Source organism: Archocentrus centrarchus, chromosome 22, assembly GCF_007364275.1.
Source record: "Archocentrus centrarchus isolate MPI-CPG fArcCen1 chromosome 22, fArcCen1, whole genome shotgun sequence".
Taxonomy (NCBI): domain Eukaryota; kingdom Metazoa; phylum Chordata; class Actinopteri; order Cichliformes; family Cichlidae; genus Archocentrus; species Archocentrus centrarchus.
The window spans coordinates 11,563,750-11,580,042 of record NC_044367.1 but is presented as its reverse complement, the minus strand read 5'-3'; the positions used below and the strand labels follow the sequence as shown (position 1 = coordinate 11,580,042).

The 16,293-nt window shown below is 42.3% G+C and overlaps 1 protein-coding gene across 1 annotated transcript in view; it reads left to right on the top strand.

Moving 5' to 3' along the window:
* The first annotated feature begins 1,165 nt into the window (after positions 1-1,165).
* unc79 (unc-79 homolog, NALCN channel complex subunit) overlaps positions 1,166-16,293 on the top strand; it is a 32,312-nt gene continuing 17,184 nt past the window's right edge. The window contains exons 1-18 of the mRNA XM_030719494.1: positions 1,166-1,285; positions 2,666-2,786; positions 6,013-6,326; positions 7,069-7,239; positions 7,403-7,498; positions 7,585-7,640; positions 8,238-8,367; positions 8,474-8,538; positions 10,403-10,491; positions 10,883-10,923; positions 11,132-11,160; positions 12,141-12,370; positions 12,545-12,716; positions 12,846-13,076; positions 13,184-13,374; positions 13,611-13,734; positions 14,626-14,766; positions 15,996-16,211. Coding sequence (XP_030575354.1) covers positions 1,264-1,285; positions 2,666-2,786; positions 6,013-6,326; positions 7,069-7,239; positions 7,403-7,498; positions 7,585-7,640; positions 8,238-8,367; positions 8,474-8,538; positions 10,403-10,491; positions 10,883-10,923; positions 11,132-11,160; positions 12,141-12,370; positions 12,545-12,716; positions 12,846-13,076; positions 13,184-13,374; positions 13,611-13,734; positions 14,626-14,766; positions 15,996-16,211 — 2,439 coding nt within the window. The 5' untranslated portion in view covers positions 1,166-1,263. The remainder of the gene's footprint in view (positions 1,286-2,665; positions 2,787-6,012; positions 6,327-7,068; positions 7,240-7,402; positions 7,499-7,584; positions 7,641-8,237; positions 8,368-8,473; positions 8,539-10,402; positions 10,492-10,882; positions 10,924-11,131; positions 11,161-12,140; positions 12,371-12,544; positions 12,717-12,845; positions 13,077-13,183; positions 13,375-13,610; positions 13,735-14,625; positions 14,767-15,995; positions 16,212-16,293) is intronic.

The following is a 16,293-nucleotide window of genomic DNA, read 5'->3' as shown; positions in this document are numbered from 1 at the left end:
CTTTGTTACAGCAGTCTATCTTTGCATTGTGTGCGTTTGCTGTGACTCTCCTGGCCCCGGCTGGTTGGATCATGCATCACATCCCAGAGTATCGACGGCAGTTACCCCGACATGACTGATTTCTGCAGGAGCTTTGCATTCGGACACCAAAGCAATGTCATTGTGTGACATTTTCTCCAGTGTGCAAAATGTCATGAAGACAAATAAAACCTCTGATAAATCTGAAGTGCGACCAAGCTTTTTTTCCTGTATAAAGAGTTACATGTGATAACTGTTGTGTGTTTCATTTCTGAGATATGGCAAGGGTCATTTTGAGGGTGGTGTTTGAAAAATTACAAAATTTGTGCTTTAACATAATATGAGCGTGCTGCCTCTCATCAGTCAGGAGTACAGAGACACTAAATTCCTGGCAGAAACCATGATGGGAGTGGGTGCCTCAGACCCTAGAGTCTCTTTATCTTTCAGTCCCACCTCTAGTAGAGGATGTAACACTTAACTGAGAAATGCTGCATTTAGGCACATATTTAAATGATGATGATACTTTATTGATCCCACAATGGGGAAATTGAATTGAAATTGAATATTCCTATACATACACATTTGTAGATTGAAAGTGTCATTTAAGAACAATTTATTCTTTAAAGCTCTCAGCTGATAGTGGAGAGTAATTTAATCTTAAATACAAACTAAATACAGAACAGTATCACAAATATTAGGACATACCGCCCATCAACTGTATTTATATAAAAGCAGAAGGATAGCGTGACAACCATCTGTTGCATGTTTAACATTTCATGCATTACAAATGCAGACATGTAAAACATTACTGAGGCAAATACGCGGAGATGCTCATTATTTCCCTCCTATAATCAGCTCAAAGTGCGCTGATAGGGTTGTCGGAATTCTTGAATGACAATTTGTCAAAGCCGGATCAGTCCATTTGGAAAGGTATGGTGTGTCACATATATGTCACCACCCCTCTCTGCAATGACAGAGCAAAATCCCCCAAAATATAGATAGAAAAAGGATTCACAAAACAAGTCCTCCCTTTATTTTCGTTGAATGATCACGAAAACGACCGAAGCACAGTTAAAAGCCACGGCGCGTAAACCCGTCGTGCAAAGTGGTACAATCAAGACGAGCCTGGGCTGCAAGGGGCCATAGTCACTTTTTCACGAATGAGGGAAACACAACGCCGGGAAGGGAAAAACCTACCAAAACAATTGACAGTCTGGGTTTTATGTTTCCCCAAGTGTCTGCGAAATGTCTACGAAGGCAGAGCAGTGTAAGTACTGTGTCTATCCGTGTCTGTGTGTGCTTCTGTTTTGACATGAGGGGGTGGGTTGGAAACTGATTTTTGGTTTAACCAAGAAAGCGAACAAGGGGAGCTGTCCTTGGTGATGAAACCGCGGTTGCCAAGGCAGGTTGCAACACGTCCTCTCACTGCAGAGGATGGCTGGAGGTCTCGGTACGCACAGAGAGCCACTGAATCACCCCCTATTTCTCTCTGCATGGTGAAGGAACAATTTCATGGCTGGATCGCACAATGATCGGGTTATTTATTTATTTATTTTTCTGATTGACGTGGCTGGCTGAGGTGCGTGGGAAAAGCGAGGTGCAATGCTGATCTCAAGGTCGACCTGACAGGCTACTGAGCAATATGGTGGCTTTATACCGATCAATCATGGGGTCTGATAACACTCTATTGACGTCTGTTGTTAATTCCACTTCACTGCTTTTGAAACAGGTGGAAACCAGTTACCGTCTTCACGTTCGTTACCGTAAACAATAGATAAAACACGGGGTCAAACTCAGTGTTAGGGGTTCCCATCCCCATCACTTGGCTAAAAGTTGGGTGTTGGTCCCGTTGTTTGGTAACCTAACATGAACAGAAAAAGATGAGCATGCTGTTGTGATTAACAGCTAGTAAATGATTTTCATTTACTAAGGTGTTTTTTTTTTTTTTTTAAGCAAAATGTTTTAAAATCAATACTTTTTCGTTCAGGATGCTTAATTTTATGATGAACGATTCATGCTGTGCTACAGTATTTACAGGCTTTGAGCAGACATCCTCCAACCCTGCAGCTGTTATTTTTATTTTGGGGTTTGTCATTTACAGGTCAGGGAGGAAGCTAAACAATACTGCCCAAAGTCACAGAAAAATGGGTCAGCAATCACCCACTTCAACATATTTTAAGTCCTAACAACAAACAGCACAGTCATATCTGAACCTACAGAAGTTGCTTCAATATGGAGCAGCCAGCTGGGCTCATTACAGAAATATTCTTCTGTGTTGCTTCTTAAGCCCACTTTCATGTTCACTATGACCACATTTTCCCAGCTTGTCTTGGGACTTTCGTGCATGAGCTTGTTTCTGTAAGCAGTAGGTTGCTACCTCCTCTAGGGCTTCCTGTGACCTGCTACTATATGAAAAAAGGCCACCCGGTGAAGGCCAGAGAAGGGCAGAGAACCATGGGAAAACAGACTGTTTGTTTAATTAATAACTGAAGGATCCATGTTAAATACTGCCCAACAGCTTAGGTGAATCTTATGCAAGCAACAGCAGAAACATGCTTGTTCAGTTATGTGTCATATGTCTTTGCTGCTGTGCATCATATCTCACTAGTGTTGATTTGCTTGTTGCTCTGCTCTTTATTTTGTCCAGTTGCCTCTAAGATACGATACTTGCAAGAGTATCACAACCGTGTGCAACACAATATTTACCCTGTGCCCTCCGGAACAGACATTGCAAACACACTGAAATACTTTTCCCAAACCCTGCTCAGGTAAGTAAACTGCTCTGGAGCCACCAGGTGAAGTAACAGACTGTAGAATGTTTGATATTTAGCTTCCTTCATGATCAGATGAGATTAATTACAGTAGGCTGCTCTGACACACTTTCTGAAAGGGATGACAGTGACACCATTCGATGTCTCACATTAATTTATGATGGCAGCAGGAAGTTAGGGAAGTGGCCAGCATGTCAGATATTGCCTTGCCTGTTCTGCTTTGAAACATATAGACTGTAGCAGATTTCCTGTGTAGTTATGGTGTCGTTTTAAAACAGCAGCAGAGATAGAAGGCTCAGTGATATTTATTGATTCAGTGGTCGGTTGCTAAATGAGCGCTTCCCCAGGGTGGTTTGCTCTGTCCTTCCCAGAGGGACTGGCGGAGTTCAGCTCCTCCGGCTATGCAGTTGCAGGGTCAGCCTGCTCTCTTGGGTGCTGTGAAAGGAACAGCATGTTATTTCCTCTTCCAGCATAGGTCAAGTAGGCAGCCATTTTGGACACGTCTTCCTCTTTTTTTTTTTTTCCTCCAGTTGGAGCTTCATTTGTGTTGCAGAGATGGGATGTTTCTTTTGGTTTTAGTATTACTGCCTGCTGACTTTAGTGAAAATAGCAGCACTGTCTTTACTTAATAGCTAATTTATAAAAAAGGGTGGGATTACTGGAAGCTGCACTTGTGTGCCTCACTTCTATCATTATTATCAGCTTAGGGTGCAGTCTATTTGGGATTGGCAGCTGGCCTCAATTCTACACAATTCCTCAGCCCACATAGGGATTATTCCCCTGCTGTGGTGCTCACAGTGTATCCTGGACACTTCATACTTTGTTGAAAGGCTGTCCTGCACCAGCAGTCACTGGGCTCCTTTAAACATAGCCTCTCAGGGCACAGATTGAGAGTGACAGGGGTGGTAACTCTGGGAATCGGCATTAACTCAAGTGACGATTATGTCTCTGTGGGGCAGTATCATGCAAGTGAGAAAAGAGTCACTCAGTATGATGCCACTGTTAACAGTTCTTTGATATTTTCCCGAAGCACAGTCTCTTAGCCTCAGATATGCAGAACTAAATCACTCTGCTCACCATTAGAGGAGTCTGGATTCCTCAGAGGGGACTCCAGGATAATCCATACACCTGTGCTTTCAGAAGCCTGGGGTGAAGAAATAGAAGAAAAATCAAAAGGGAGAGCGAGTGGGAAAGTGGGAGTAGTGAGCAGAGAAGTGAAGCAGGCATGTGTCATCTCTGTGGAAAAGGAATGAATAGCCAAAGGAGGAGGTTGTTGATTCATACACCAATTTTAGGTCAGCTAGAGGGTTACATTATCTATTTACCAGCAATTTTATTCGCTTTCTTGAAGATGAGGCACAGTTTTGTCAGACTGATCACTCTGTATCAGTGACTTTATGCCAGTGTGTCTCATCCAGTGCTGTATAGCCATTATTTTAGATGCAGCACAGTTATTTTGTTGTTGTTTTTACTTCACAAACCTATTAACATGTTAATGCAGGAAATATGTGCTATGAATAACTGATACACACATATAGTCCATGATTTTGTAATGACAGTGCAGGGTTTAACAGTAAATGTATGTCATGTGTCTGTATCAGTGCATTTCTACATGTGTTTTATGTGTTGTTTGTAATTTTCTCGTGTCGTTTGTATGTATGTGTGCACATATGAGTGTGTCTTTGCGTGTATCTGTTCAGTGTATGCGTGTGAGTGTGTCTGATGTTTATGTCTATGTTCATTGTTCAAATTAATGATGTTTTCTATATGAAATATGGGCAGTGAAAAAGTCATACTCTGAGATACAGTCTTGTTGTTGTCTATAAGTTCTGTTTGAGTTTATGCTGTATAATAACAGCTTTGATTACATAGTTTATTGACTCTACACTGACTTAAATCCTACAGAGTATAACTTTGAGGGGATCAGTCACATAATGGTATGTTATGCTGCTGAAATTATACCTCTTATGCCATGTTAAAAAATCTGAAAGAAATCCCCTTTCTCACTTGCCATGTAACTCCAAATGCTGTAGCTCTACTTTTTGTGCGATCTTTCAAAAAAAAAAGAAAAAAAAGAAAAAAAAAAAAAAAGAAACAATACATCAGCATTTATAATCTGGGCTCTCATGATAAATCCCAGTCATTTGCCTGATAGATCAGCTTAGCTCTTTAATAATGTGCAGTAAAAAAGAGCAATGCTCTCTGGCCCTCCCCTTCCTCCCTCCTCCACCCTAGACGCTCCACACTCAACCCAACTAGTTTTTGCTTTTGTTCTTTTTTTTTCTTTTCCTCTTTTAAAATTGAATATGTCCACCACCTTCCCCAGGGGACAGCAAACACAATTGTCCATCCTGCATTAGCTCACAAACATAATGCTACCAGTCATCTCCCCCGATACAACCTATTCCTTTGTCATTATAGTTTCTCCTCTACTGTAGATTAGTTGTTACATTTATTTTAGAAACCTGAATCCATATGCCTGTTGGATCTCATTATTTCTCCTGATGATACTGGTACAGTATCATAACGTATGCATACAGACATTATTTCTCTGGTGCAATAAACATGTGCTGTGACCTAAGAGCACTTGATCTAACCTCACACACATGTTTATTACTGGCTGAAGCATGTTTCAAAAGTGTCACCTCTGTATTTTCCCGAACCAATTTGGTGTCACTCCCATCCTTGACAGCCCCACTAAAGACAAGGAAATTTCATTTGAAAAATATACTCTATGGCTCATTGGCCTTTTTGCATGGTAGCCACTGACCTTGCTGATTGGAAGCTGGCAGCCATCGAGGGACAGTCATTTGAGCTGTCCCTTTTTGGAGAAGTATGGGGTTGCCACTGAAAACATGCCATTTTTTATATTTTTGCTCCTTGTCACCAGATACGCATGAGATGCAGTGATCATTGCAGTTTGTGCTCATGTTTTTTTTGTTTTGTTTTCCAAGTGCAAATGTAGACAAAACAAGATAAATTCAATTAAAGTCACACGGAACAGACAACGCAGGGAAAAATTGCCCGTGCCTGCAGTTATACAGTCAAATAGTGAGACACTGCATCCTATGTGGGGTTTATCTGGGTTTGTTTTTTTCTATTTACGCTGTCTCTGTAGTGCCATTTCAATGTAATGTGCTGTTTTTTTGTGTCTTTGTTGTCTCTTTTTTTCCCTTGTTCCCCTCTCCTACCTTCCCTCCCCTCCCCTCCCGCCCCGGAGCAGCATTCTGTCCCGCACAGGCAGGAAGGAGAACCAGGAAGCTTCCAATTTGGCCGTGCCCATGACCATGTGTCTTTTTCCTGTGCCATTCCCACTCACCCCATCTCTAAGACCACAAGTCAGTTCCATCAACCCTACAGTTACTCGCTCCCTCCTTTACAGCGTTCTGCGCGATGCCCCGTCAGACCGCGGGGGGCAGGGGCAGCAGAGTCGGGACGCTCAGCTCTCAGAGTACCCCTCTCTGGACTATCAGGGCCTCTATGTGACCCTCGTGACCCTGCTTGACCTGGTGCCCCTGCTGCAGCACGGTCAGCATGGTGAGTCAAGGCCCAGTGCACCACTGTTTGTCATCATCATCCCCGAACCGTCTGGCCTGCATGAAGCCACTGCTGCTTTTTTGGCCTCTTTTGTAACGGGAGGAGAGAAGTCCTGCTGAGGATCTTGAGGGATGCATGGGGTGATTGGGAGCACGCTGGATCCTGTCAACTTAATCGTTCATAAGCCATTGGATACACCAGACATAGGCCTTCTCTTCTGTGTATCATACTTGACTGCATGTTTGTTATGCAAAGTGGGAGAAATGTTTTACTTATGTTGTCATGTGCAAATGTATAAGTTGAAATGCACATAGGTGATTGTAATGTTGTAACACATCCAGAATACATCTGGGAATGATTTTTATAGCCACACGGTTTTTCATAGGCAGGGCTGCATCACAGTCAGTGCTCTTATTTTCATGAATATTTGACCATTGTTAAAATAAAAAAAAAAAAAAAACAACCCTCAAATGCATAAAAACCCATCTGCTTGACTAGATTTCGCTATTTTTCCTGAGGGTAAACTTTACTTCAGTGGCTTTTAAAGAACGCTCACTGTGCCCAACAGAAGCTCACATTCCAAATGTTTTTGTTTTTTTCAGTTATACTATCAAGTGACTGAAATTTCATGGAACTATGCCATCTGTGGCTGCATACAGTATCTTTATACTGTATGTACAGTTGATTGAAGGAGTGTCTGTGTATCTCTCTTTGTCTTTTTGCCTTTTCCCTTTCTTATCAGATCTGGGACAGTCCATTTTTTACACAACAACTTGCCTCCTGCCTTTTCTGAGTGATGATATTCTCAGCACTCTACCCTATACTATGATCTCCACTTTAGCCACATTTCCCCCTTTCCTCCACAAAGACATCATTGAGTACCTGAGCACCTCTTTCCTTCCTATGGCTATATGTGAGTATGACCTGTCATAAGACTGTTGTAATGAAATTGCTAAACAATATGTCCAGAAAGGAAAATAAAACTTTTATGGCTTGCAGCTATTTTCACTGCAATAAACAGAGCTAAGAAGTGATGCTTCATATTATCGTTCTTTCTCTTCTTTGTTTGTGCACAGTGGGCTCCAGTAGGAAGGAAGGGGGAGTGCCAGCCTATGTCAATTTGTCCGCCTCATCCATGCTCATGATAGCAATGCAGTACACATCAAATCCAGGTAAGCTGTTCAGAGCATTAAGATATTCACATGCAACTGTAGTAGCTGCTCTCCAGTTAATCTGGTCTCTGATTTTTCCCTCCTAGTTTATCACTGTCAGCTGCTGGAGTGTCTAATGAAGTACAAACAGGAAGTGTGGAAGGTATTTCCCCTTTAGATACATAATGCAGATATAAGGCCCCTTGTGTAAAGCACAGGTGAATGTATTATTTTTATTTGGAAAACTATGAAATTTACTATGTCTTGCTTAAAAGTAAAATCTCTTTCTTTACTTTTCCATTTGTGCTAAGTGTGAAGCTAACAAGCAGACTGTTCATCTAGCAAGAAGACTAGAGGAGTTATTTTACTTTGCTAACTTAACAATGCTTAGCTTCATATTTAACAAACATACCTGGGAATGGTATTAATAATGGTATGAATCGGTTTTGTTTTTCAACTGACCATCAGTTATTTTGATTATAAAAACAACATGTAGTCAGAATATAACTAATGTAAAAGTAATAAGTTTAAATTGTAACTTAAAATTTCTGGAGAAATTGCTGTGGGATTGTTGCTACTACCATCCTTTGTCTTTTACTTGCTGCTAAATACGTTGGCTGCTCGTTACTGTTTCCTAAATCTCTGCATTTGATTTTTCATGTACTGCCTGTCAGTAAAAAAACTACTTTACAGTCAATGTTCAAATACACCTAAATATTACAGCACTTTTACGCACATTTGATGTTTATCTTGTATGCAGGACCTGCTTTATGTCATATCCTATGGCCCATCCCAAGTAAAACCTCCAGCTGTGCAGATGCTGTTTCATTACTGGCCAAACCTGAAGCCCCCAGGGGCCATCAGTGAATACAGAGGCCTGCAGTACACAGGTCAGAGTCTCTTCATGCCACGTCTCTTGCTTTATCTGTTTTTGGACTAATCAGCGGTTTAACCTGGCAAATCTTTTCTCTCTCTCTCTTCCATTTCATCGTCCAGCTTGGAATCCTATCCACTGTCAGCATATTGAGTGCCATAATGCCATCAATAAACCTGCTGTCAAGGTGACTGTGATCTTATAAAACAAAAAAAAAAAAAACCCTTAAATATTATTTTTCCCCTCTTTACTACATTTATGGTTATGGGATGCATAAATAGGTAGAGCCTGGATTCTTTCCTTGAGAAATTCATTGGGAATTCATAGCGGAATGTCTTAGATGGCCTTGCTGAGATTGCCATGTCTGATTCTAACAGTTACTGGTGCTCTGCTTTGTCAGGTCTGTCTGCCTTTACTCAGCTGTGCATGAAACTGACAAACAGAGTAGGAACAGGCACATAGAAAGGGGCTGGGTTTCAATTACCAGTAGCAAGGAAGGGGGTGAGGGGGGGTGGGGGGGTCTTTAATTGAAAGTGGTGACCCCATGCAGCCCTCGAGGATAGGGTGGCATCGAGTGAGCACAATAAATTACAGTGCACCATCTGAACATTGAGGCCATGAGCACTGCCGTTTAGCACAGGGCCAGGCACAGGTTGCAAGAGAGTGGAGCAGCATATGCACGCAGCCATCCACACAGAGGCATGGGGACACAGGTACATGTGTCGCGTGATTTGTTTGGTGAAAGCATGATATACTGCGCCTTAATATGTGACAGGGACACATGGAAAATATGGGCTTCGGTAAATAAAGTGTGTAATATTCCAAGGAACTGCACAAAATTATTTGCATGAAGGGAGTTAATAAAAGCTAGAGCTGGGAATTACTGCTCGAACTTTTATGGTGATTTGTGCCTCTATGAAACATTACTACACCATGTTAAAATATCTTTGTGTTGTGCTTATAAATGTCAAAATGCACCCACTGGCCACTTCATTAGGTATACCTGCTAACAGCCATGAAGCATCTCAGTGTATTTAGGCACCAGCTGAAGTTCAAACCAAGCATCAGAATGGAGAAGAAAGGATTTGCGTGACTTTAATGTAATGGGTGTTGATGTTGGGCGGGCTGGTCTAAATATTTCAGAAACTGCTGATCTGCTGGGATTTTCCCACACACCACCATCTCTAGGGTTTACAGAAAATGGTCTGAAAAAGAGAAAATATCCAGTGAGTGGCAGTTCTCTGAGTGATAAAAGCCCCGTTGATGTTAGAGGTCAGAGTGGGTGGCTACAGTCAGTGGATGTGGGCTCCAGTAGCGGATGACCACACCGGGTGCTGCTCTTATCAGCTAACAACAGGAAACTGGGACAACAATTTACCTAAATTGGACAACAGAAGATGCTTGGTTTGATGAGTCTTGATTTCTGCTGCTACATTTGGATGATAGGGTCAGAATTTGGCATAAACAGCCTGAAAGCATGGATCCATCCTGCCTTATGTCAACAGATCAGTTTGCTGCTGGTGGTGATATTTTCTTGGCACACTTTGGGCCCCTTAGTATCAACTGAGCCTCCTTTAAATGCCACAGGCTTCCTGAGTATTGTTACTGACCATGTCCATCCTTTCATGACTACAGTGTCCCCATCTTGTGATGGCTGCTTTCAGCAAGATAAGACGCCATGTCACAAAGCTCAAATCATCTCAACCGGGGTTGAACATGATGATGATGAGTTCACTGTACTCTAATAGCCTCCACATTCAGCAGATCTCAATGTAATAGAGCAATTTTTCCAGCACTTTACTGAATCTATGCCTCCCAAAATTAAAGGCAGTTCTAAAGGCAACAGGGGGTCCACTCAGGTACTAGTGGCCGGTGAGTGTAAATTACACCAGTAGTGGTATATTACTTGACTCTTTGAAACATAAAAACCTCATTAAGTTTCAGATGGTCTTGTATTTCCTCTTGGGTGCAAATAAAACATAAAAAAAAAACAATGTTAATTTTTAAAATATCACATCCATTATCTCACTCTACCTGTATTACTTTTGCAGATGTGTATAGATCCTACTCTTTCTGTGGCCCTGGGAGACAAGCCCCCTCCTCTTTACATATGTGAAGAGTGCAGCCAGAGAATAGCAGGGTATGCATCTGTTTCACCTCTTTTCTCCATCCCCCAATCCTCCCCCTCCTTCAGTGGGATGCTATTGCAAACATCACCTACCGCCTCCCTCATTATTCCTCTCTTTAACCCAGGGGAAAGACATTGGCATGGTTACGTAATTCCCTTGCGCCAATAATGAGATCATCATCATCACCACAAAACAGCACATCCACTTGTTTCTCATTTTTCCAGTGTGGAGACTATTATAATTTCATAGCTTTGTAGTTTTCTTGGCTATTGAGAAGATATTTTCATGTTGCAGCTCTGTAAAGGAAGCTGATACTGATGTGTATACACCGGCTAAAGTGATTATATATTTGTGTCATATACATAAATCATGCATTGTTAAATATTTTCTTGACCTTTCCAGAGATCACGCTGAATGGCTTGTTGATGTACTCCTGCCCCAAGGTGAGCATTTACAACCAAAAAGGTGCTGAGTAACGATATAATATTACATGCAGTGTATTGAATAATTTATTAGATGCTATGAGTTGTGATCTAAGCTGCGTACTCTATATTGAGGGGCTATTTTACAGTGAAAATGTTGACCAGTTTTGACGACATATTTATGTTGTCTGCAAACAGTTTTTTGCAGTAATATTTATTTTCCTTGCAGCAGAGATATCTGCCATTTGTCAAAAGAAGGTAAGATGTTTACACTGCAGCACATTAGTAACACTGTGTACTCACATTCATTGCCATTACTTATTAACCTGACTTCCTCAGAATTATAAAAGTCTGCATTAAATAGTACACTAGTAAAACATAAGGAACTCGTCGTCCTTTCACTGAAGCAGCTCACTAAAGGCCTTCTTTTGAAAGAAGCTGCTGGGGCCTGATGTTTGTTTGATGTTGCTGAGTGCTTCCTGCTGGTTTCCTGGGAGACACTGGGAAAATTGAGTGCGCAATGATGTCAGGTATTCCCGTCAGGTCAGCGGTTGCCTTGCTTTGTCCTGTGAAACAGCTGGTCTCCGTCATGATTTGTCCAGCAGTTTATGATCCACCACCTCCCATTTTGAGCAGCCTTTGTTCCAATCATTTGCCCACCTGGATTTACACTAGCTCTTTCACTGTGAGCTGAGATATAGCATTAATAACTGAGACATTGCTTTTCATTTGATAGTAGCTACTTTTTAGTACACCATGATGTCTAAGAGATATCATGTAAAAACAACCCTATATGTATTATCAGAGTGGTCTTTCTTTGCTGTTGAAAGCAGCATGGGTGAATAAGAGCACTCCCCATCAGAGGCCAGATATGTTAATTTGATAGGGAGCAATTCATGCCTCTAATGGCACAAGATTAGAGACTGATCAGATTAGGGTGGTTCTCTAGTGCCCATGCTTTTTATTTTTAGAAACCCGAGACACCGTGGGGACACATAAAGACTTGTTCTATTGGTGCAGATGTGGACAGATCCACATCTCCTTGAAGAGGATGATATTCACTGTCAGAGTTGTCTTTTAGGCCTGAAAAATGTTTATTTTTAGAGGACTATCATCAGGCATTATTGGAAGTATTTCAGTTGGCTACCTACCAGAATAGAAACACACTGATTTCTCCTCCTCTGCTCCTCCTCTGCTCCTCCTCCTCCTCTCCCTTGTTCCCTGGCTTCAAACTGTAGAACTGTAGCTCTCATGTTAGGAGGGCCGTGGTCACCTGCTTTTCAGCTGGCTGCTGCGGGCGTCATGGCAACCGGCCTGTCCGCTACTGCAAGCGTTGCCATGTCAACCACCACAGCAGCGAGGTGGGGGCTGCGGCGGAGACCCATCTGTACCAGACCTCGCCCCCTCCTATCAACACCCGCGAGTGCGGCGCGGAGGAGCTAGTGTGCACTGTGGAAGCTGTTATCAGGTATATGCTCACCGTTACGGAGTATATGCTCCCGATTCTTTGAAGCACACTTCAACACAAATATACAGGCAACAATGCTGCTTCAGTCCTCTGCTCTTTCTCCTCCGGTATATCTCACATACGACCTTCTCTCTGTAACTCCTTATATCTCTCCCATCCTCTGTGTACATCCAGCCTTCTGAAAGAGGCAGAAATTCATGCAGAGCAGCGTGAGTTTGAGCTGAATCGGCGTCGTCAGATGGGCCTGTCTGCCTCCCACCACTCTCTGGACAACATCGAGTTTGATAACAAGGAGGACGACCAGCACGACCAGCGCCTTCTCAGTCAGTTTGGCATCTGGTTCCTGGTGTGTAATCACAGGCTGTCGCTATATCTGCCAGTAACAGGCAGCGGCCAAAAAGCATGTATATGGTACATTGGCTATTCTCACTTCACTTCTCTTTTGAATTCCAAGTTTCTTTGTTCACATCTGCAGGTAAGTCTGTGCACACCCAATGAAAACACGCCCACAGAGAGTCTGGCTCGGCTGGTCAGCATGGTCTTCCAGTGGTTTCACTCCACCGCCTACATGATGGATGACGAAGTTGGAAGCCTGGTGGAGAAGTTGAAGCCCCAGTTTGTCACAAAGTGGCTAAAGACAGTGTGTGAAGTACGCTTTGATGTCATGGTCATGTGCCTCCTGCCCAAACCTGTAGAATTTGCAAGGGTAATGTATTACAGTGTCATCATAACATAATAGCATTTTAATACCTTACATGAAAGAGAGATTTCACAGAGGTTATCTAAGTCAGTCTATGCATACTTTTTTCTCAGGTGGGTGGTTACTGGGACAAGTCATGTAGCACAGTGACACAGCTGAAAGAGGGTCTGAACCGCATCCTGTGTCTAATACCTTACAACGTCATCAGTCAACCACTGTGGGAGTGCTTTATGCCTGAGTGGCTGGAGGCGATCCGCACCGAGGTGCCCGACAACCAGCTCAAAGAGTTCAGGGAAGTGCTCAGGTATTTCCATCTCCTTCAACTGTTCATTGCGTATATTGCATGCCTTCCAATTGCGTGATTTTCTGAAAATATATAGTATGGTTTACATAAACCACAGGCAGTAGGATTGCAATAAAACTGGAGCACAAGAAAACAGCACTGAAAATATCACAAGTTAACATCACTGATTGTGTAACAGTGTCAAAGGATTGCTACATAAATGAATTTATATGAAGCTGCTATTATTCTGTTTACAGCAAGATGTTTGATATTGAGCTGTGCCCACTTCCCTTCTCGATGGAGGAGATGTTTGGCTTCATCAGCTGCAGATTCTCCGGCTACCCCGCGTCTGTGCAAGAGCAGGCTCTGCTGTGGCTTCATGTAAGCGTGCACACACACAAACACACACAAGCACGCTGTCCTGCGTCAAGGTCTCATCCTGCCGTTCTGTCCACGGTGCGTGTGAATTGTACAGGTTGTCGTAGAGTGTGAGAGTCTGGGCAGGGGCCCTGCTGAATATGGATTTGGGTCACAGAATGAGACGGATAGAGAAGGGAGGGATTTTGCCTTTCATCCCATATGCACTCACAGCTTGCTGCCCTGTATACATGGATCAATTTCAAGTTTTCTGTCACAACTGTGATCAAGAGATTGCATTAATTTAGCCTCAGTAAATAGGTCACATTCACAACAAGTAGAGAAGTTGAGCCCAGTTTGATGTTTTCTCTCCTTGTGGTGTGATAAAGTCACACAGGTAACACAGGGCACAGGTTTATATTACTTTAGTGCCATTTCACTCAAATCCCCATATACATAAATTTCTGCCACACATGTAGCTTTTATATTATTAGCCAGAGGTTTTGACACAGCCCAGCAATCCAAAAAAAGACATTTCCATAGTTTCTAAATAAAATTATATAAAAAAAACTATGGAAAGGTCTATAAATTTAATCATTTTATCAAATTAAATGTATTCTAAGTAACTGTAATGCAGAAATGCACAAGTGTGTTTTTTAAAGCATGATTAAAATGTAATAATCAGGTGTGTTGATACTTAACCCCAACACAAGCCTATGTTTTGGAGAAAAGCAAAAAAGGCTGTGTACTAGTTCAGTGACTCTTTGTCCCCAGATTGCCAAGACCTTAGAGAACCATTTAAATAACTGATATATTCTGACAGCATAGGGTTGGGCTTATGGTCATCAGCTATGATGATTTGAACCACACAAGCATAAATCAATTCAAATTTTTGTGTGTCTTATTGGGGCTCAGGTGCTGTCAGAGCTGGACATCGTGGTGCCTCTTCAGCTGCTGATTGGGATGTTCTCCGATGGAGTGAACTCTTTGAAGGAACTGGCCAATCAGAGAAAGGCTCGGGCTTCAGATTTGACTGGCAACACTGGAGCTCGCAGGGTGAGGAGGACTGCTATGCTGAAAATACTCCCAAAAATAAGACAAAAGAATTTAATGCCCATTTTCGACCTTTTGTTGCCATTTCTTTTGGTGGCTGTTGACAGTAATGCAGCTCAAAACAAATCACCACACTGTTCTCACATCATCAGCTGACTAGCCGTTAATAATGCTCTGTCTGTCTACCTATCTATCTGTCTGTCTTTTAGGGTGTACACATTTCTATTCTTGTTGCTTCTACTGTTCATTTGGGATAGACTGTATGTTACCATGGCAACCATCAATATCTAAATATAGCTCTCTTCAAAGGATTAATTGAACTTGGCTGCAATATAAATTTGTGTTCGAAGAAATCCACACATCCACACAGATCGCACCAGATTAGCTGATGACACGCGCGGCTGATGTTGCAGTATTGTTTCAAGTGCAGTTTTCAGGGATATAGGCACGCTTTGCTGTCATTCCTTGCTTTTTTAGGATGGTGTTTTCCATTTTAAAAGACAGGCACAAGCAGCTTGATAACATTTGTGATTTGAAGGCAGGGGCTCGGCAATGGCTTGCTAGTTGAAGACAGAGCGGGTCAGGCTGCTGGAGGCAACGTGTGCATGGAGCATGAGCTGGTATTTCTGAGTCACAAGGAGATAGAGAATTTGTTCTGTTCAGCAGAATACACTAGGAGTCAGTTTACGAGGTTTCAGGATGCCATTGTGCATGAGATTAAGTGTACAATCTGGCAGATTTTATATGCTATGTGAGTTTCATTAGTGAATGGGTCCCAGTTGTGCCGATGAGGCATTAAAAGAGGAGAGTTGGAGCACCACACTCTGGCAGAAACACATAAACACACACACAAAGGCTGACAACAGGATATGTGAGGGAGAGAGAAATTAACATGGAGACAGTAGGAACGACGAGATGGCATAGCACTGACCACGGCATAAATGTTGTATAAAAGCAGCAAATGCTCAATTTAGAATATTTTGAGATCTACTGTCAAATATTAGTTAGTACTGGCTTCACTATTACTTACTATAAATCTTTTGGTTACACTTTCCTTATGGTGCTATTCATTAATGTAACATAACATGAAAAAGGGTTAAATTCCTGCGTGATGTACATTAACAAAAACCAGTGTGTAACTGAAATTTACAGCCTGGCAACTCTGCATGTGTCATTTTCACATGACCCCCAACAGCTGAAGTGAAACACATGAATTTTCTCTTTTCTTACAGGTGAGTGTGGTGTCAGATCCAGGACGTCGTGGGCAGCACAACACCCTCAGCCCATTTCCCAGCCCCTTCAGGAGCCCGTTCCGCAGCCCTCTTCGTTGCAGCCCTTTTAAAAATCTGGGTCATGCCACTGGCCACTGTGCCCTGGACCTGGACTGTGACGATGATGACATGAACCTTGGCTGTTTCATTCTGATGTTTGACCTCATCTTAAAACAGGTAACCACTTTTCTCGTGAAAACTGTGAAAGCATGTTTTTAAATTGTGTTTATTGGGGCTAAGGGTCCGTCTCTGATGCTCT